This window comes from Daucus carota, chromosome 4, assembly GCF_001625215.2.
Source record: "Daucus carota subsp. sativus chromosome 4, DH1 v3.0, whole genome shotgun sequence".
Lineage (NCBI taxonomy): Eukaryota > Viridiplantae > Streptophyta > Magnoliopsida > Apiales > Apiaceae > Daucus > Daucus carota.
Genome location: NC_030384.2, coordinates 22,361,020 through 22,383,206, shown reverse-complemented (window position 1 = coordinate 22,383,206; position 22,187 = coordinate 22,361,020). Strand labels below are relative to the sequence as shown.

Genomic DNA, 22,187 nt, shown 5'->3' with positions numbered 1-22,187 from the left:
TTAGTAATTTCAATGCTCTCACTTCCCAGATTTTACAAATGCTTTACATGTACCTGACTAATGAATATTTCAACTTTGGTGGTTTGATGATCCAAGAAATTGGGGAGAAACTAGGTGATAAAATTGGTAGACCTAGGAATATTTATTATGTCAGATTTCTCATGATGCTAGCTAATCATCTCAACAAAAAGCTAGTTATTACTAACAAGGAAGCCAAGCTTCCCAGTTTTGTGCAGGAAAAGAGAGTCTTTAAAGACCTCTTTAGGATGAATTTATATCCCTCCTTGGAGGTGGTGTACCTGCCAACAATGGAGGCTGGAAAGCACAAAGAGGTACATGGCTTTCCTACTACTCTTTCTCAACCCTCACCTTCTTTGCTTTCTGCCATCAGGGCTGTTGAAGAGGCCCATCAACAGTCCACACAAGTGGCAAAACCTTCTAAAAACAAGTCTTCTAAACCAACCTCAGATGCCTCCCAAAAGACATCTGTTGTAAAATCCAAGAAACTCAAATCTGAGGGGAGTGTGATTGGAGGTTGTGAGGGGGAGGGAAAGGGTGAACATAAAAGAAGCCCTAAGAATAAGGATGGAGAGATGTGTGTTAACCAGCCAAGCCACTCTGCAGTCTCCCAAAAGACTGTAGATGTTAATATGGAATTAAACTCATCCCTAGCAGCATCCTCCCAAAAGGATGTTGCTATTGAAAATAGTCCTCAACCAGGGACACAGTTAAAAAGGGGGAGGGACACCACTTCTTCACCAGTAAAAGCTTATGGGAGAAAGAAGTTAAGAAGTGAAAAACTGAAGCACTCTGCACACACACAGGCATCCATTCTGGATTTTATGCCTTTAACTTCTCAAAGTCAGATTGATGTGACTCCAATAAATGTGGAGTCACAGCCCCCTTCTTCATCTCAACCAATCACCCATATTTATGATCTTACCATCTCTACTACTCAAACACAATCCCCAACCTCTTCTGTGGATGTGGAATTAATTCACACCACACTTGTAAATTCTCCATCTTTGGATTTCATGGAGAAGCCCCCATCTGAGATTGATCATCATCATTTTGATGATTTGTTGGATCTTTCTCTTCCATTTCCTTCTTCTGTGACAGTGTGTTCTGTGGATCTTCCTTTAAAATCAATCACCACAGACTCAACTGTCACAGCCTCTAAACCTATTTCTTCATTTTCTTCAACTGATCTCCCTCATCAGTTGACAAGTGTTTGTCCTTCAACTGATCTGCTTAACAGCTCTCATCAGTTGAATGCCTCCTCTACTCATGTTTCAACTGATGTCTCTCATCAGTTGACAACTGCTGCTACTTCAATTAATTTACCTCTTTCTACAGCAGTTGATCACATGGTAGCACAAACACTTCTAGGATTGAGTGGAGTGAGCTATGGAGTGGAGAGGCAGCCTAGTGAGCTGGCAAAAGGAGAGGGTGTGGAGAGTCTGGCATTTTCTTCTAGCCAGGAAAAAGGAGAGGATAAGAGTGACCCTTTAGTAAGGGTAAGTGAGGGAGAGGTGAGTGGTGTGGTGAGCCAAGGGGAGCCCTTGATGCAAGAACAGAGAGAAATTGAGAGAAATGCAGGTGTCAATGAAGGGTTTAGTGAACAAGAGTTTCAAGCTGAATACAGATCCATATTGGATGGTGTTTCACTAGACCCTGAGACTTTTACTCATGGGATGTCCTCCATTCAAGACTTTGCCAGATTGGACAATCAAGCAGCTGAGAGGCACCTCAATCTGATTCACACTACATCTTCAATGCTTAGAGCAAAGGAGGCATTTACAGCTCTGCCTGCCAATGCTGGAGATGATTTTCATTATGATGATAGTGATGAAGACCTCAATGATGCTCTTGAGGAATCCCTTGTTGAACAACCTACAACTTCTCTACCTTCATGGCTCTCCATGCAGTCTGCCAATGCAACTGTTGTTACACTATACCATAGATTGCATTTAGCAACCCCTGAAAATAGTTGCTATATTATAAAAAATCATTGCAATAGTATCTATTGCAATGAATTTCAAAAAATCGACCGTTAACTTTGCCCCCGTTGCCATAGGGCGGTTTATGCAATGAATTAACACATGTATTGCAACAAGTTCAAATCATTGCCAGAGGTACATATTGCAACAACTTTTCCTCTATAGCAATGATATTTAAATCATTGCTGTAGTTTGTTCTTTTATTGCAACAAAATTTGCAACAGTTTTTTTTGGTTTAAACATTGCCATATAGCACCTGTGGCAACAAATTTTGGTCCTAATGCATTGTTATTTAAATGATTTATAATAGCAAAAGCAACCTCTAAGGCAACATTATAATCATATATTGCAACAGTATGAATAAAAAAAATGACATGACCATTTTATAAATATATTAATCCACCTTTAATGATTCAACACCAACAAATCCTAAACAGTACTAAGACTGTTACCAAACACAAATATGATCATTCCTAGACAACCACTACCAAGTCCTAGACAACCGCAACCAAAATCAGTACCATAGTTACTAAATAAAAAAACAATTACAAGTTTAGAACACTAATGAAAATATGCCAAAATAGGAAAAGTACATCAAATTTTTGACATCAAAATGGGCCAAATCTAGAACATAGTACTAATGATCATCTATAATCAGCTGCATCGCTATCGGCATTCAACCGTGTTAATTCTAACCACCATCACATAGTTCTTCGACATTACTATGTAGTTAAAGATTCTTCTCAGCAAATGTCCGAGGTTTGCCTTCAGTTTTCATTATGTTTATCCTCCATATCAGAAGTTTTCTTAGAGATCTCAAAGTCCATTGGTATCCTGTACACCAAGTATAGAATCATGTCATATATCTCTTAGAATAGTAAGAAACATATATAAATAAAAGTCCGTCAACTACCTTGTTTTAGAGGACAACACCATCATAATCAATTAACTGATTCTAATTTTATATTACAATATATAGAGGTGTATTGCATGACTATATATACACTCCGATATGATGACTATTTTATATTACAATATATAGAGGTATATTGCATGACTATATATACACTCCCATATGATGACTGAAGAGAAAACACCTGTATCAGAACTTGCACCTTTTTTTTTTTTGATGTCTGTGATGCTACGTTTATGCGCTGTGTAAATTTGGATTTTCTTTTTCCCTGTGCTTTTTTGTGTAATACAACTTTGTCCACTATTGGTTATATTACTAAGTGGAGTTCTCTGAAATTCATCAAGAATACGCAATCCAGAATTGGACAAATTCTTTCTTCTTAACTCTGATGTATCTATTAAAATGGGAATATTATATATATTAAATAAATATTGTATACCAACCCATACAACATATGCTAACAAATATCTCAACCAATTAATCACTAAACTCCAGGATTAATTAAACTAAAATACGGGAGTTTGTACCTATTCCGGGTGGCGTCTGATTCTCCTTTGCATTATCTTTTGTCAACTTGGATGTCTTCTTCCTCTTCATCAGCGATTTGTAACCTTCAAAAAAAGTCAATAAATGTATTAGACATTTACATACATGTTGGTACCAAGTAAGATATGATTTCGTACCCTCATTCATATCTTCGGAGGTAAAAAGCCACCATTAGTCAGCATTATTTGAATCCTGGAGCAAGATAAGATTATCATGATCAGTATACAAAATGTTAACGCATAAAGCATAAGAAAATAAAGCATAAGAAAAAGAGAAGAAAACATAAACAACACCTTGGCCATGTAAATACTGAAGCAGAGGAGGAAGCTAGGTGACCGCGGTGCGAGAAATTTTATTTTTGAATTCAAAAACTCATCAGTTGAGTAGAGAGGAGTGTGGTACTATAAGCTTCTCCGAGAAGTTTTATTAAAGACACAGCTGTTTGTTTATTTGTATAGTATGCATACGAGTGCAGCCTAACTTGTCTTAGGTATATAGTGGCATTGGCTTTAAATATGTAATAAAAATGGGGCAAAAACTCAGCAAGCATGATTTATTGTATATAACAGGGTTCAGCAACTATAATATAGATAGATAAAATATAAGAATATATTCATTATTGATTATTTCTGGAACACTTGACATAAAGAAAATCCGGACCACCAAAACTTGAACAAACCAAATGTAGTTCTGCAGGAAACATGAATATTTCTAAGATAAAAATGCTTTTATTGCAAGTGATAGAGTTGTGCAAATAGAGTAGGAAAGTATACTTATATCACATTTCAGTTCCCTTTCAGTAGGGAATGAACAGGACTGATAATTTTTTATATCCCTTTCAGTTCTAATAATCACTACATCGCTAGAATATGCAAACGTTACAACCCCAAGTCCATGTCGACCAATTCCTACCATAAATAGGTGAGGACTGGAGGATGTGTGTGTGTGTGACAGAGAGAGAAGGAGGGGGGAGGGGACTCACTCTGCCTCTTCATAGTCAAATGAAGCATAACCTGAGGTTATACTCTTCAATTCATTGTAAAAGTCTACAACTATTTCTCTTACTGGTAAACGATATTTCAGAAAAACCCGTAGACTGCAGATACCAAACAGTAGAATGGGGTTGCTGGTTCAAGATGAAAAGAATGTTAATAATGATACAAGGACTACCATAAATATAACAATTTAAAAGCCTAAGAAGCATCCCAAACAGTGTTGTTATCAGTGGAAGTGTACCTCTTGATCAAATCATGTGATCTTCCAACATATTCCAGAACTGCATCTATTAGTTTTTTTCCTTCGGCTGCTTCTTATTACTAGCCTCAGTCACTTTATATACTACATTTTCTTTGTAAGCAATTACAGCAGCAAAGAAAGCAGGCTGCAATCAAATAAAACTATTCTGAAAAAAATTTATTTGGAGACTGAAGTAAAGAATGAGTATAAAACTCCCACTAGACAGAACAATAATTTATTAGTTTTAGTCTTCTAATTAAGAAGCTAAAAATCTTCAATTAGATGTGACATATCAGCTGGATTTAGACATTTGTTGTACTTACAAAACAGATACACACACACACATATATAAGGACCATGTTTCTCATAACGTTCAGAGTTTTTGATTTATTCTTGTACAAGGGTATCATTCAATTAAAATTTATAGGGACAATAAAATTATATATCCCTAGAATCGGAAATCAGGAGCCTGTAAACAAATACCAGACTCAAAATTACCAAAGTTTTACATTGTTTCTGGAACCCCTCTGTTGTAGCACTCAAAAAGTTGAAAATACCACATTAAACAATGTTGATCTAGTTCTAAATTCCTTAAGCTGCTCAACCTTCATTTACCATTTTCATACACCCACAATTTCAATCAACCAAGAGAGAGAACAGAGCATACCCACATAGAGAACAGGGCATACACACATATATACATACACATACATCTTGACTAAAGTACCAATTTGTTTGATCATATAGAGCATAAACATATACATATATACATAAAATCAAAAAGAGGTTGTACCTTGAATTGTAGAAGCGCAAGATGAGATATTTAATTAAACCCCAAAGCAAGCAAATTAGCCCTAAAAGAAAGAATGAACTTCAATTAAACCGTGACAGAATTTACCGAAAAACAAAACACCCAATTCAAACTATAAAACCCTAATTACAATTAGAATCCCCATCTGTTCAACAACCCATCTTGATTGATCTGTAAAAATAAGCCCAATTATGTTTCCATTTATTCTTGGGTCTTCTTCTTTTCTCGATCTCTCTCCATCGCCTTCTTTTTCTTCAGTTGAGTATGTGTAAGGGGAGGTCGAGGGTTTGCTCATGGGTGTGAGTGTTTTTTCTCTATTTTCTTTCTTTGAAGTGAACCCGCAATATATTTCATTTATCCCGCCTCTTATATTTTTAATTGGCCCTCCAATTTTTTTGGCACAAACATAGTATCTATTGCAACCATGTTTAATAACATTGCAACAGACTGTTCATTTTATTCTCAATCCAAAATTTATAACGAATTTTTAATTCTATTGTAACGATTTTAAAGATGTTGCAATATTCCAAATTTATTTTCTCAATTGCAACGTTTTTAAGAAATTTTTCTTTTGAGTGGTTGCTAAATCCAATCTATGGTATAGTGTTAGCATGGAGCTGGAAAGGCAAGCCTCCACCATTCTTCAATCACAACCTGGAAGTTCATCCTCTTCTCCAGTCATCTCTGCCACCATTGCCAGTCAAGCACTAGACAGTCTCAAGCTTCACAAGTTTCAATCTCTCCATTTTCAGCATGAGATAGAGCATCTCAATTCTCTTATTGCCTCTGTTAAGACTGATCTGACCAAGCAAATTGATGAAAAGCTTCCAGCTCAGGTCAAATCAGCTCTTTCTGCATCTGAGCAAAAACAACTACAATTGGAGAAGCAAGTGGAAGCTCTGGAAGGAAATGTCTACACCTTAAACTCTAGAATGGATGAGATGTTGCAGCATCAAAGAATTCAGACTGGACTGCTTCAACATCTTCTTCTTGCCTCTGGTGTTTCACTTCCCAGTTCATCCCCTACACTTGCTGCTAACAAAAAGGGGGAGAAAGAATTACCAACTCCTGCAGAATTGATCAGTCAAATTCCTCCCCCTTTCCACACTGAAAGGGAAAAGTAGAAGATTGCAAGGATGAAAGAATTGGACTCCATTGCAAAGAGAGTGGCTCAACTGGGCAAGAAATCATCTACATCTTCTACAGCCACTACAGCTCAAATCTCTTTTCCAACCACAACCACAATTCTCAGGGTAATTACACCTGAGATTGTTATTCCCTCCAAGACAGAAAAGGGTGAGCCATCATTTCTGAATGAGTTCAAGCCAATTCTGTTTCCAAACAATTGTGGTTACTCCAGGCCTGGAAAAGACTCAAGCTCAATCTACTTTCCACTAGCCAGGCCTGACAAAAATGAATACAAGCTTTTGGGCCAAGAAATCAAAAGTTATAAAGATTGTGCAGATGTGGCCTTAAAGGCTCATTTTGCCATCATCTACAGAGAAGGCCAGAAGTTGTTTATTGGAACTGGCCATCCTCATTACTCATTTGCAAAAGCTGAAGAGGTGGCCAGAGAATGTGAAAAAGAGGAGTTTGAATCCCAACTCTCTTTGAACCAAATAGAGGTGGATGAAAGGTATGCTATTGAGCTGGAAGAGGAGTTGGCAGCTGAGCTTTTAAATGAGAAAGGATTGCCTCTTGAATCTTCTCCAAAGAAAAAGAGAGTCAAATCTAAAACTAAGATGCCTGAGGCAGCCAAGAGAAGAGAAGAAGTGCCAGAAAAGCCTATCTCAAAGCCTTCTTCTCCAATCAAGGATACCACAGTAGTACATCCAGATGTCAACTTCCATGATGAGCCAATAATGCCAAAGGAGGAGCCAATTGACTTGGAAGATATTCCAATTCCAGCTTTTCTTGTCCAAGAATCTTCCAAGCCAAAGAAGAAAGTCAAGTCTGTGGCTAAGAGGATAGCTAACCCTCCTAAACCTCCAAAGGAACCTGAGAACCCTGATGACTATCTCATCATTGCTAACATTGAAGAAATTTCTGAGTTGGATCTGGAGCTGGATGATCTTCAAGAAGTAAGAGGAATAGAAGCAACTTCAAAGTTACCTGAAAGATTGGTATTCTCTTACAAAAACAAGGGTGATGTCATCTGGCCTCTTCACAGAGTTCTGAATTCTGAGGGATTCAGTTCTCTAACAAAAATATATGGATCTATGAAGAGGACTGGAGGATTTACACCACCTGCAAAGCAAATGGTACTAAAGAGAATCCTTGAGATCAGGAAGGAATGGAACTCAGATGCTAGTCTACAAAGAAGGCTGAAAATTCCCTACACTGGAAAGAAAATTCATCATGAACCTACTCCAGTCATGGAATTTAGGGACAATCAAGGTGTTAGGAGATTTTTCAGACCTAAAGATCAACTCAAGGTTGCTAGCTTGAATACTCTGAAGACTCTCCAATCCAAGCTCAGCAGACAAGACAGTGATGAAGAATGGTTCTACAGGATCTTTCAGAAACAGATCAATATTCTTGAAGAAAAACTTAAGTCCAGAAGAAGAAGATCTTCTAGGAACAAGTAACTGCTCAGTCTAGAGGAGCATAATCATCTGTAATCTTTTCTAACTCTAGTATTTAAATTCTGCATTTTATTTTATTAATGTTTTGTTATCATCAAGTGTAGAATTTATGTCTGCATCTTCTCCAGTCATAAATTGGGGGAGATTGTTAGGAATCAATAATTTTTGATGATAACATAAACATTTTTGTAACATGTCTTACTTAGAATCTTTATCAAATTTCAGTTGTAATTGTTACATTTCTTGTCTTTGGGAATTATCAACGGATGGGTAGAATAGGATGGCTAATTGTAAATATCCAATGCCATGTAATTTTATCTAAGTGAAGGATATTCAACTGATGAGATGTAACTGTTCAACTGATAAAGACTGGATGATGCTTCAACTGATGAAAATCAAGCATTCAACTGAAGACAAAGTGTTTAACGGATAATGCTGAGGAATTCAACTGATGAGACTGGAACAGCATTCAACTGATGGAGTTTGTAATTCATTCAACTGATGAGCCAGGCATTCAACTGATAAAGTCAATAGCAGTTGAAAGCAACCAGAACCTTCAACTGATGAAGCAAAGAGCAGTTGAAAGTGACTAGAGCTTAAGTCTGACAAATCACATGGATCGAATTACACTAAAATAGACATGGAAGCCTAATTAGGAAAATAAAGAAGAAGCAGAAACATACTTATCTCATGCAGTGCAATCTGGATCAAATCAAGATGATGGTCAAAGATGAAGACATCTCAGAAAGCATGCATAAGACAAAGTTGTGCAGCATTGTTTTTAGATTAGAGTGCATTTTGTAATCTAGCTAAAAGCTTTGTAAAACTTGGAGTATATAACCAAGTTAGTAGCATCAGTTGAACTTGTTCAAATTACTTGAGAGAAAAATCTGAGAGTTAGAACTTGTTTTGAGTGATGAACCAGCAGCTGTGCGAATTGTAAAACAATCCACAGATTCTTCTATATAAAATCTCACGGGTGGATCATTCAATCCACCCGTATTTTTAATACTTGGTGTTTTTCTGTTTATTGTGTTCTTAGTGTATTGTTCTTGAATCTTTTAAATTTGTAAAAGATTGTATTCAACCCCCCCCCCCTTCTACAATCTTTCTCATAGTTGGTGTAAAATAACAGTTGCTCCACTCATGGTGGGAATTGGGAGATACACTGATACTTCTCTACTTGTGGAGTATCACCCTGATACTCAACTGGTTATGATATATCATCATGTTAATCCTTTTACAGTCAAAATTTTTGTCCGTATTTAGAGCCCTCCTTACTGAATAAAGTGATTTTGATTAAATATTGTTGAGACACAGGCATGCTGGGTATTTAGGATCCTATCTTACCGAATATTCATATTTGAGTCAAATTTTCATGTTGAAAATTGGGTATTTTGCCTGAGTATTCACCTAAGAATTTAATTAAGTTTTTATAAATATATAAGTTGCTTCACTTCGAGTGGAATATCACACTGATACTCCTCTATCATTGGAGTTTCACCCTGATACTCAATCAATTAGATGTATCACCATGATTATAATCTTATAGTAAAATATTTTGTGAATATTTAGGACTCTCCTTACTAAATATTCATATTTTGGTTAAATATTATTGAGACACGGTCACGCGGGAATGTTCTCACACGCAGATGGATGTTGTTATTCTTGCCGTTGTCCGAGTGTTAGGTTTGGGTTCTTGTTATTTTAGGGTGTTGCACTAACTATTGATATGAATCGGAAATAGTTGTCCGTATAATAATGCAAGTAAAGTATCATACTGATATTCCTTTACAAGTAGAGTATCATATTGATATTTAACTGGTTGTCACGTATTATCATGACAATACTCCGACAATGAAATATCTTGTAGGTATTGAAGGAACTTCTTACTAAATATTCATATTTAGGTAAAATATTGTTGAAAATTAGATACTTTGACCGTGCAAAAGTATGCCGGGTATTTAGGGCCCATCTTATTGAATATTCATATTTTGGTTGAATATTGTTGCGAATTGGGTATTTTGGCCGCGCATTCTCCGAAGAATTTAATTAAGTTTTTATAAACATATAAGCTGCTTCGCACCAAGTAGAATATCACACTGACACTCCTCTACCATTGAAGTATCACCCTGATACTCAATTAATTGGACGTATCACCATGATAATACTCTTACAATCATATATTTTGCGAATATTTTGGACTTCATTACTAAATATTCATGATTTGGTTAAATATTGTTGCGACACGGTCACACGGGATGTTCTCATATGAGTGGATGAATGTTGTTATTTTTGAAGTTGTCCAAAGTGTTAGGTTTGGGTTCTTGTTATTGTAGGGTGATGCATTAACCATTAATATGTACTACAAATAGTTGTCCTTATAATAATGCGAGCAAAGTATCACACTGATATTCTTTTACAAGTGGAGCATCATCTTGATATTTAACTGGCTGTCGTGTATTATCATGACAATACTCGAACAATAAAATACCTTATAGGTATTGAGGGACCTCCTTACTAAATATTACCCAAGAATTTAATTAAGTTTTCTTAAATATATAAATTGTTTCACTCCGAGTGGAATATCACAGTGATACTTCTCTGCCATTGGGGTATCACCCTGATACTCAATTAATTGGACGTATCACCCTGATAATATTCTTACAGTCAAATATTTTACGAATATTTAGGGCTTCCTTACTAAATTTTTATAATCTGGTGAGATATTGTTGGGACACGGCCACACAAGAATGTTCTCATACGCGCAAATGGATGTTGTTATTCTTGATGTTGTCAACTGTTAGGTTTGGGTTCTTGTTATTGTACGGTGGTGTATTAACCATTAATATGAATTACAAATAGTTATCCTTATAATAATGCGAACAAAGTATCACACTGATATTTCTTTACAATTGAAATATCATATTGATAATTAACTCGCTGTCGTATATTATCATGACAATACACCGACAATGAAATATTTTTTAGGCATTGAGAGACATATTTCCGTTTAAAATAATGCAAAATTAGATTATTATTTTTTGACTATAAGTTAGTTAGTGTTATACATGCTTTGACGATGTAATTAATTACCTATCCATTAATAATTAACATATTATTTACAAATTTAATTATGAATAAATAATATGTTAGATATAATTACACATATTAATTACAAGTATTAATTTTATGTATTAATAAAGCATGTAAAAACATTAATCACAAGTCTAATTATGAAATCATTATAGTCTTAGATATAATTACGCGTATTAATTGTAAGTTATTAATCATACGTATTAATGGAAGAAGTGTTAATGAAAATGAGGGTTAAAAAAGTAATTTCTATGGCGAATAAAATGTTTTAGTTAAACATAAAAACATTTCAGAATTTAGTTAAACGTAAAAATATTTCGGACTTTTATGTAAAAATTAATTGTTGTTAAACAACATATATCAAAGCGCTTTGATCTATGTTGTTTCCAGAGATAGTTTTACGTCACTTGAGGATCTTGCATTCACGGAAAAATATTTAATATTACGGATACTTTTTTGTCACTTAAACGATATATACCTACCGTATATTATTTTCACTATTGATATTCCGGCTACCTGATTCAACATCAATTTAAAATTCATAACTTTAAATATGATGATTTATTAAAAATTATAAAATACCCCAAAAAGGTCTGACGATATCTTTCCGAATAATTTATTATTACTCTCACGATCAATCTTGATGAAGAAAAAAAGTATTATAACAGTTAGTGACGTTTTAGCTTTTTGACCCCTTTGAATAAAATCATGAAGAGTATGTTTGTGTCTGTATATTTGTGATCAACGTGTATAAGACAATTTAAAAGAATCAGACCCTCTACGGAGACAACTCAGGAAGCTGATCACACCACAAACATATGATATGCATTTTTGTCCTACTGCGAATCCGTAGATTTTCGTGTTTTATGTGGCAACAGTAGGTTTCAGTACTACGACCAGCTTTCACTATCAAAAATGATTTTTCACAGATATCGATGCAATTATTAGGTCAATAAATCGGTCTATTGTTTTTCAATGTTCCTTGATTTTTTTTGTTTTTGTTTTACTTGGAGGAGAATTATAGGTTGTAAATATTTATGGGATATGGATTGATAAATACTCCTTCGGTCTTTTTTTAGTTGTGGTTTTGACTTTTTGCACGTAATTTAAAATGATTAAAAACATATTCCTCATATTATTTTTTAAATTTTCTTATTCTGAATTAAAGTTTATAGTTTATATTTTTATCCAAAAACAATAAAATTTTAAATATAATGAGCGGAAGTATGATTTTAATCACCTTCAATTACGTGCAAAAAGTAAAAATGACAACTAAAAAAGGACAGAAGAGTACATTTTTATATAAAATTAATGAAAAGATGAATGTTTTCTATTAAGTCTAAAATATACGAGAGCAATTTTAAATTTTGATGATTATAATTATTCGCATAGGTATAATATAAAGTTAAAATTACAAAAACTTAACTTCAATGAATAATTATGTAGTTACTCTTAAAAATCATAAATTGGATTCTTGGTCTTATATTTGAAACCAAGAATATCTACAAAGTCTACAACTATTCCTGGGGCATTATAAATTAAGTACAAATAGAATATAAAAAGGTCCATTTTAAATGAAAATGAATGAATTTGATAAAATGTTAGTTTGATTTGGACTTATTAACACTCAAATATATTTATTGATGAATAGTCTATAGTCATTTTACATTTTTAGGTTTAAATGTGTTCATCACCAGAACAAGTTGTTCCAGAATGTTATCAATCACAAGAAAGAACTGATCAATGTATTTGGTATTTTGAAGGATGGTCTTATTGTATGAGGATGACATTGTATGGCTTAGTTTGTAATATATGGACTGAGTTTGCAGTTATGGTTCGACTTGTTTTAATCGGAAAATTCATGATTATAAAAAGGAATGTACGTGTGGCTAGGGTTGTGTGCTGTTGCTAGCATTCAACTCTATCAGTTGGTAAAGTACATTTCAATCAAAGGAATTAAAGTTTCTTTTATGATAGAACATATAAGAATTTTGCATACGGACAAGCATGTAGTTTAAAACATAGCTTGCTCAACCTTTATCTCTTTCACCGGGAAAGGTAATTACAGGGCGCTTGAGCATGAGGGGAAGCTGAGGACCACAACAGTACTATCTCCTCTCATCTAGTTTTTCAAAAAAACCAACACACTCTAACAAATTTTATACAAACTTAACAATAATTTGAGTTTGAGAGCTGCTCGAGCGGAAACGGAGCTCTCCCTTAATTCAAAGGATCACGAGTTTGAATCGGAAGGAAGTTTCTATTCCTGGGATCGTATCGCTCGATTAGTTCAATTTACTTACTATTCCGTTATCACTACAACAAAACAGGCTTTTTACGACGGAAATAAAAGCATTTTATTTTCATTTTTTTCCCGTTCTGAAATGCATACATTTATCTATATTATTTAACTTACGATGGAATACTTAAACATTTTATTTTTCATTTATTTTTCATTTATTTTTCATTCTGAAAATACATATAGTTCCTTATAAAAATTTAACTTCTGACGGAATATTTACGACGGAACTAAACGCGGGAAGAATTCATTGTGTTTTAATTGTGTGCGCCAAAATATGACCATAGCTTACGACGGACACAGCTTTTTCATGGTAAGTTTGGCGCGGAACAAAAACCGTCGTAAGTAATCCGTTAAAAGCCCCTGTTTGTTGTAGTGTATAGAGCTAGTCGGCATTTCAAGTTTAAACACCTTATATAGAACTAGGATCACAAGTACATCAGATAATTCGAGTTACCTTTTATTTACAAGTTTTTTAATCTCCGATTAGGGTTCTGCTGATACTCCTCTACTCTGTTGTGCTGACCTCTCTTCTTGTTCCTCTTATCAAAGTAACGTCTCCTTTTTTTTTTTTTTATCAGAAAACCCTTAACCATTTTAATTCTCTTCTTTCTCTTTATGTCTTTTTTCTACTCTTTTCTTAATTACTAATAATCTCTAAATTAATATTCTATCATTAAAACATATATATACGAGTAAAGTTCTATGGAGACCACTTTTTTTGGAGACCGCGGAGATCGTTTATGTTCTGCAAGTAAAATATGCATAAAAATATTGAAAAACTCATAATTTTGCAAACCATGTTGTACAAAGATCATTATATCATTTAAAATTTTGAATATCATGTATGTTTTGCATGCAGAATATTATATAATATTTTATCCTGCGGAATATGTTTAGTTTGCAGAACATTTGTTCAATTTGCAGAACATACACAATCTACTTATTAAACATAGATGTTCATCAATAATTTTAATGAATTGGTGATATTTCTTCACAAAATAATGTATTCTGCAGTATTTTGATTTGCAAAATTATGAGTTTTGTAATGTTTTTTATGCAATATTTTACTTGCAGAATAAAGTGGTCTCCACGGTCTCCAAATAAAGTAGTCTCCATAGAAATTTACTCTATATATACATATAAAATAATTTAATTAAATTAAATAACAGACTAATAAACTATAACACAAAAATATGGTGCGATATAGGTAGGTTGCGATTTGTACTGTTTTTACATCGAAAACGACGAAAAGTAATTATGTTCAGATGAAACTATGAATTAAATTCTATATAGATGATAATAATAAAAAATCTTGTGATCTATAATGAAAGTTATATAATAAAATTTTAAATGCGTGATAAAGAAGTATAAGATTATTAGAATCACCGACTTTAACTCGAAAAGCCAAAGTTAAAAGAATTCATGAGAGCGAGAGGGGGTGGCCTGATATATGGCCTTAGAGCTGTTCACGAACCGAGCCGAGCCGAGTTTTGACCGAACCGAGCCGAGCTTTAATTTTTTTTCTGACGAGCCGAGCCGAGCCGAGCTTTTTAATCGAACAAAAATTGTGTTCAAGCTCGGCTCGTTAACTAACGAGCCGAACACGAGCTTGTTCGCGAACAAATACGAGCCGAGCCGAGTCGAGTCGAGTCGAGTCGAGCCAGAAAAAAAATAAGGACAAACCGCTAGTTGACTCTTAAAATAGCAAACCTAATAATTTCAATTTTTTTGAAACTTTGTTTATATCACTAAAATGTATATATGTTAACATCCATACAGTTGGATCGGTAAAAAATATTTTTTAAAATATTGAAACACTAAATTAGGATTAAACACTAGTTAGCGGTACTAGTCAAACTTCTACTTGCCTGTTAAAAACCAAATAAAATTATTATTTCCTAAAATTTTGTTTACATCACTAAAATATATATATATTATGTTGAATTCTGAGTCCAATAACATATATAAATTATAAAAAAACCCCGAAAATATTATATTTTTTCGAGCTTTAACGAGCCGAACTCGAGCCGAACGAGCTCGAGCCGAGCTCGAGCCGAGCTCGAGCCGAGCATACTAAAAGCTCGGCTCGAGCTCGTTTACTTAACGAACAATTTTTTGTGTTCGAGCTCGAGCTCGTTAACTTAACGAGCCGAGCCGAACGAGCTCTTAACGAGCCGAGCTCGAGCTTGTTCGCGAACAGCTCGGTTCGTTAAACAGCCCTATATGGCCTTAGGTACTGTTTGGGGTTGCTGTTGCAGACAGCAACAGCAGCTTTTTGCTGAAAAGCAGGTGAAAAACTGTTTGGTAAATCGAAAAGCAGCTTTTCCGAACAGCAGCTTTTAGCTGAAAAACTGCTGTTAGAAAAAGCAGGTTCTCCCATGCTTTTGGAAAAAGCTGCTTTTCAATATTTGCAGAATGCTCTTATATATTTCATTATAAAACCTCACCAAAAACATTATTTTTTTTATATTATAACTCAAAATAAGTAAATATCAAAAAATTATCAAACAGTTATCTGATTTCTACAACAGCACTTATTTTACCAGCACTTTTTCTGACAGCACAGCAATTTTTAACAGCACTTCCAAACAGACCCTTAATGTTTAAAAGCACCTGGCCGAATTCATTCATAAACAAAGTCAGTGCATTAAATTAAATGGGCGAGGTCCCTGCTAGTTAATAAATGGAAGGGATTTTGTACTCTAAAATGGTGGTGATGAAAAAAAATTGTATATAGTTTCATTTGTTCAATCATTTCAATAATGCTACTATTTTAACTATAATTTAACCCACATGTTTTGAAGGGAATGCTTATACTGATTCTATATCATGTTTCCTTGTAATCTTTCCCACAAAAAATTTAAATACATTCATATTTTGTTCCTACCATTTTATACTTTCTTCTCACTCCTTAAAACTTCTATATAATTTTTCATTTCATTCTCCTCTCATTCCACCATCCAAGTGAACACCGCCTTACAATCTTATTTATCAGGTTCATAGTTGATTATTAGCGACATACATAGCAGTGAAAAAAAATGTTAGAATGAGATTTTTTTTAAATGAATCAGTTTTCGTTGAACTACGTTATAACTTTTTTGTATGTATATAAAAAGTTTGGAATTAATATATATTATGATATTTTAAACTGATAATAGATCATATGATGCACAATTGTCAAGGGACCCGAACTTAAATATGTGTGATATTCTCACAAGACTATTGGTCTTTTTATGTCTTCATCATCTACATTCTCACAAGACTATACACTATCGTCTTCTGTTTCACTGCAAAACACTATGCTTGATCAAGCCAGATCTCTTTCAGCCTCATAACCTTCTTTGACCCTAAATGCAGTGAACACACATGTAGGATCACAAAATGCATGCTTAAGAGACTAGGATTGCGTTCATTTGAATCAAATGGAATAAGGGAGGAATGAAATGAAAAATTATGAAGGAGTTTAACACAGAAAGAAGAATATGTATGAGAAAACACTGATTAAATATAAGGGAGTCTAAATTTTTCATGATGAAGATTGTAACCAAACACGATGAAGAAGAGGAATGAGCATTCCTTCAAAACATCTCGCTTAGCTATAGTATTAAAATAGTTTGGAATAGAATGATTGAAGGAATGAATATCACATACATTTTTTTCCGATCACCTCTAATTTATAGTACAAATTAATTTCATTCCATCCTCACTCATTCCAATTCATTCAAGTGAACGCAATCTAAGTGTTATTACTCTAGTGTTTGGGGTAAAGTCCTATTACAGTGGTTTGCTATTGGAATTTCATGTGTAGCTCATCAACAACTTGAAGCTGACTAGAAAGAGTGATTCCCTCCCTCCCTCCCCGTGATGTCGTCCAATTAATCTCGTGTTTGAGATGTTATATGATGAAAAAACAGACACTAAACCTACTCCGAAACCTCGTCAAAGAGCAATGACAAAACCATCAATTTTATGTCAGCTGTTTTCCTATGAAATTCAGCCGCAAAATGTACGTTTGAGGATACTATGCAGTCTTACGTTCAGTAACATGTCTCTGTTGCAGTAGGTTAAGACTTAAGCAAACCCAACTTTTTGTAACCATGCATCTAATTGTTTGTTTTAATCAACTCAGTATTTTCATTAAAGTGATTGAAGAAATAAGAGCAAATAGTATGGGTCGTCTCTAAGTTAAATCCTCGCAACACTATTTTGTAACAGGGTCTTTCTAGCATGTGTCATTTAATAACTATTTTTTGTTTAAGGGTAAGATTTTTTTGATGGAGATTTTAATTAATACAAACCGGGACTGTTATTATTAATCAGATTAGATTTAATAAAAATCGGATATTTAATTAAATAAAATAGTGATCATTAACAATGTGGTCGTGATAATATATCAAAAGTTGGGTGTGTTAGCTGCTTGCACTGACATTTGAAGAAAGTTTGTGATGGCAAAAATTAGACAAGAAGAATCAATTAAGTGACCCATCAAGGGACATGCTATGATTGGAATAGTGGTCAATTGCCCAATAAACATGGTTCATAGACCATATATTCCAATTATTCATAATAAACGTGTTTTATAGATTCCATTGAATCATTGTTCACTCATTTGCTTCAATAATTACCACTTACCGGTTGTGACCCACATATTATTTTATTTTTTTGTAAAATTTAAAGTATTTTCTTCCATAAGTAAATATATAAAATCATGCTGACACGATCTAAATGATTTAATTGTGGTCATTCCAAATCACCTTCTCTTTTCGTTTATGTATGTTTGCCAACTAGCCACGTTTGTGATTTTCATTCCCTAATTGCACTAGTATTTCAACCCCTTTTCCACTAAGGACTGAGATTTAATATGTATTTCTTATTTTTTTGTGTATCACTTTTACGTTCGAGTTCTAAAAAGTAGTAAGTAGTTATAAAATTCAGTGATAGTATTCTAGTATGCCATGTGTCTAATTTCTTAAAGAAATGGGTTCATGTTTACATATTTGTTTCATCTTAATTTTGTCGAAGTCAATAATTTATTAAATTGAAGGTCCTTAATTAAGAACTAAGAGTGATTTTGTTTTGAACGCGCCTAGAAGTTAAGAGCAACTTTATGTTAAAGGCTCTTTGATAATTTTATTTTAGCGAAGACTTAAGGGTAATTTTATTAAATTGAAGGTCCTTAATTAAGGACTAAGAAAAAGAATGATACTGAATTGTATTATCTGTTTGGTTTTGATCCGGAAACGGAATGAAAAGTTATATGATTATTTTTACATCTAATTTTTCAATATTATATAATTTGAAAACATTTAATAATATTTATGTTTATGATAATATAATATATTTTCATTTTTTCAAATTAATATAATTTATTATTTAAAATTATTATTATTATTTTAAATGACTTGACTTATAAATTATATCAAAATTATTTTTAATTTACGAAAGTTAAACTAAAATTTAATTTTGTTTTTCAAAAAAGCAATTACATACCATTTTTGTTTTTAATGATTTCTGAAATAAATTATAAACGAAAATGAAGAAAAACGAGGAAAGAGAAATCAAATACCTAGTGAGGGGTGGGGAATGGAGGAGGAGGAAAGTTGGGTAAACCTTCAACTAGAAATAGGGAAAGAGAAAGATAATTTTTATAAAACAAACCCCAACAAAGAGAATGAAGTGAATTGTTTCCCTTTCCCTTTGTTAATGACCCTGGGTATGGTTTGAGAGACTCTCCCGGATATTCTTTTGAAATACCCTCTGGAATATAGTTTGGGAACCCTTCAGTGTATTGCTTCGAAGAACCCTTCATGATTTTTGCTTTAGAAAATCCTTAGCTTGGAAAATCCACTTATCATAAAAAGATTTCAAGATGTACACATATCTTTTTTACTTCACACACATTTTCTTACTTGCATCCTCAGATATAATATATGGTATCCACATGCTCCATATATTTTACTAATCTTTGACTTCTAATTATTTTTATGACTCGAAAAATTTAGAAGATCTCAAAATGCTTAGTTCTCCGGGTCATTCCATTGCACTCGGGGGTTATTGTTGTTGCTTTTCGTCAAACTAAATAATTTCTCAAAATTTCACATAATAATTTATTAATAATCAACCTTAGTCTCAAATTAATTATTTCCTCATTCTGAAAACAAGGAGTAACCTTCAATTTAAATATAAATAATATCTTTTAAAAATATCCCTACACAACTATGGAGATAAAAATCTAATCCTAATAAAATTAGTTGATTCTATATATATAGGTTATGTATATATCTTGGAATATGATCTCATCATACTTTAGTTACTTAATTATATTTAACACAATATTTGAGAATGTATAAATCCTACTCTGTGTTGGATCATTTATATTGGTTAATTATATAGGAAAGTGCTCAAATACAAACTAAGTTAGTGTACAAACTACAAACCTTAATCTCAGCCATTGGATGCATTTAATCTAACGGCCCCGCAGGGGCAACCACACACAACTCAAATACACCGTCACACACACACTCCCGCCTAATCCCCTCCGTTTTTAAATTAATTTTTCCCGTTAATTGGTAAACTTTTTTTAAAATCCGACTTCACTGAATTTTTATTCATATCCCAACGATCAATTTGCATACCATATGTGCTATATTTCGATTCGATTTAGAGATTTTTTATTTTAGTTTGTAGTTTGTACGCTAAGAAAGTTTGTACCAGAGTAAGACCCTAATTATATATATATAAGACTTTGTATATTTATATATATACAGAGAACGAGTCTGAAACAAATTAAGCAGGGGCAGTACACCAATCAAACAGTCTGCTAATATATATACATAAATTTTGTGCAAAAGCTGATGTACATATTTCAGGATCTGCTTTTCTTAAAACAAACTATAAGATATATCTTATAGTTTGTTTTGTTGAACATCTTTTCGTTATTTTTTGTATTTTGAAAATACTAAAAATAAGTTATTGAATTATACTTTGGAGAAGTATTAAAGTGCCTGTCGCTCTCCATACGTATACAACTCAAGAGATGGAGGAAGTAGCATATTGTTTTATTTATTTATATTAAATGAATTATTCTTAAATTTTTGACGTGAATGTGAGATTATGCTGTCATTTGATGAAAAAATATATCTTATAGTTTGTTTTGTTCAACATCTTTCCATCTCTTGAATTGTATAAGTATGGGGAGCGACAGGCACTTTAATACTTCTCCCAAAATATAATTCAATAACTTATTTTTAGTATTTTCAAAATAAAAATTTAACTATTAAATTTTTACACAAAAAAAATAAATCTTAAAAATAAGTCATAAAAATTTTATAAGAAATACTTGTCAAATAATAAATGTATAGAATCCACTGAGGGAGTACAACGTTAGCCCAAACCCATGTGTTGCACTGCTAACATGCAAATTGTTGCGGTAACTCGTTACTGTTATAATTATAATTAGAGGAAATGGTGTGCGTAGCTTTTAGTCCAAGCGACAATAGCCGAAGAAACATATACATATACATGTAAGTATACAACTGATGCTGTTAGGTTATATTTAGCAGATGTTTCACCATTAGGGAAATATACCCTTGTCATGCAATTTTACATAACCGAAATGATAAGAAATTACTATTATGATGCAGAGAAAAATATCATGACAAAACAATAGTGAAACAACCAAAAGGCCCTGCTAATCATTCTTGTGCTTTTTGTGTATATAAATACGCCCCCATACAACCCTTTTTCCATCAGTCACTAAAAAGACCATTTCTCTCCAAACCCTAGATATGAACAGAGAGATGATCTCCACCAATGATCTCCCCTGCCTTCTCCAGTCCATCGAGCATCATCTTTTCGATGATTCCGAGCTTTCGGACATTTTTCCCACCATGAATTTATGGGATGTGCCGGATACGAGCCTCACCACTTTGTTCTTCATGGATAATACTTCTGACCAGACTCTTCCCATGGATTGCTACCAGCCTGATCATGTTGACGCGAGAGAGGAGACTAAGGAGAAAGAGAAGGAGGTTTCGGCTCGGGCCCACCCGGATCACATTCGGTTCAGATACCGCGGTATCAGGAGGCGGCCGTGGGGGAAGTTTGCGGCAGAGATCAGGTCTCCGGCTAAGAAAGGAAAGAGGGTTTGGCTAGGAACCTACGAGACCCCGGAGGATGCTGCACTGGCTTATGACCGGGCTGCTTTTAAGATCCATGGTTCGGCTGCTAAGCTCAATTTTCCTCATTTGATTGGATCAAACCTACCTGATCCGGTCAAGGTGGCACCGAGGCAGCGGACCTCGTCGGTTCCCTCCTTGACGTCGTCGTCCTCATCATTGTCATTGCTCTCTTCTTCTTCGTCAAACAACGGATCATTCAAGAAGAGGGAAAAGAATGCTGCCAAAGCAATTAAGAGTGCCTAGTTGATTAGATAACAAGGATTAGTGTCTTGATTATTTCACGTGTCAAGGCTTGATCGAGTTTTTAGAATGTCTTACTGAAAATGTGTGCGCAGACACAAAAAACGGCTTCCATATGAATAAATAAAGTGTTGATCTTGACATGAATTACACTTCTCTTTCATGCACACTCATACTTGTCTTATAACACTGCTTTCAAGTTTATTCATGTGTATTCAATAACAGATTTTTTGCGTGCATGTTAACTAATTTCAGGTTTGGAAAGTACCATATTTTAA

The 22,187-nt window shown here is 33.9% G+C and overlaps 1 protein-coding gene and 1 long non-coding RNA gene across 3 annotated transcripts; one reads left to right on the top strand and one right to left on the bottom strand.

Moving 5' to 3' along the window:
• Nucleotides 1-2,361: 2,361 nt before the first annotated feature.
• Nucleotides 2,362-5,833, bottom strand: LOC108216533 (uncharacterized). 2 transcript variants are annotated; one of them, XR_001806113.2, is made up of 7 exons: nucleotides 5,637-5,833; nucleotides 5,489-5,549; nucleotides 4,696-4,840; nucleotides 3,753-4,585; nucleotides 3,597-3,651; nucleotides 3,441-3,524; nucleotides 2,362-2,834 (listed from the first exon to the last, which is right to left on the bottom strand). It is a non-coding gene; the product is annotated as an uncharacterized LOC108216533 (long non-coding RNA). The 2 variants fall into 2 exon arrangements; XR_001806112.2 differs by having other exon boundaries at nucleotides 3,597-4,585.
• Nucleotides 5,834-21,276: 15,443 nt separating this feature from the next.
• LOC108217848 (ethylene-responsive transcription factor ERF098) lies at nucleotides 21,277-21,912 on the top strand. Its single transcript, XM_017390736.2, has one exon. It carries the CDS (start codon nucleotides 21,277-21,279, stop codon nucleotides 21,910-21,912), a length of 636 nt encoding a protein of 211 aa, XP_017246225.1.
• Nucleotides 21,913-22,187: the final 275 nt, after the last annotated feature.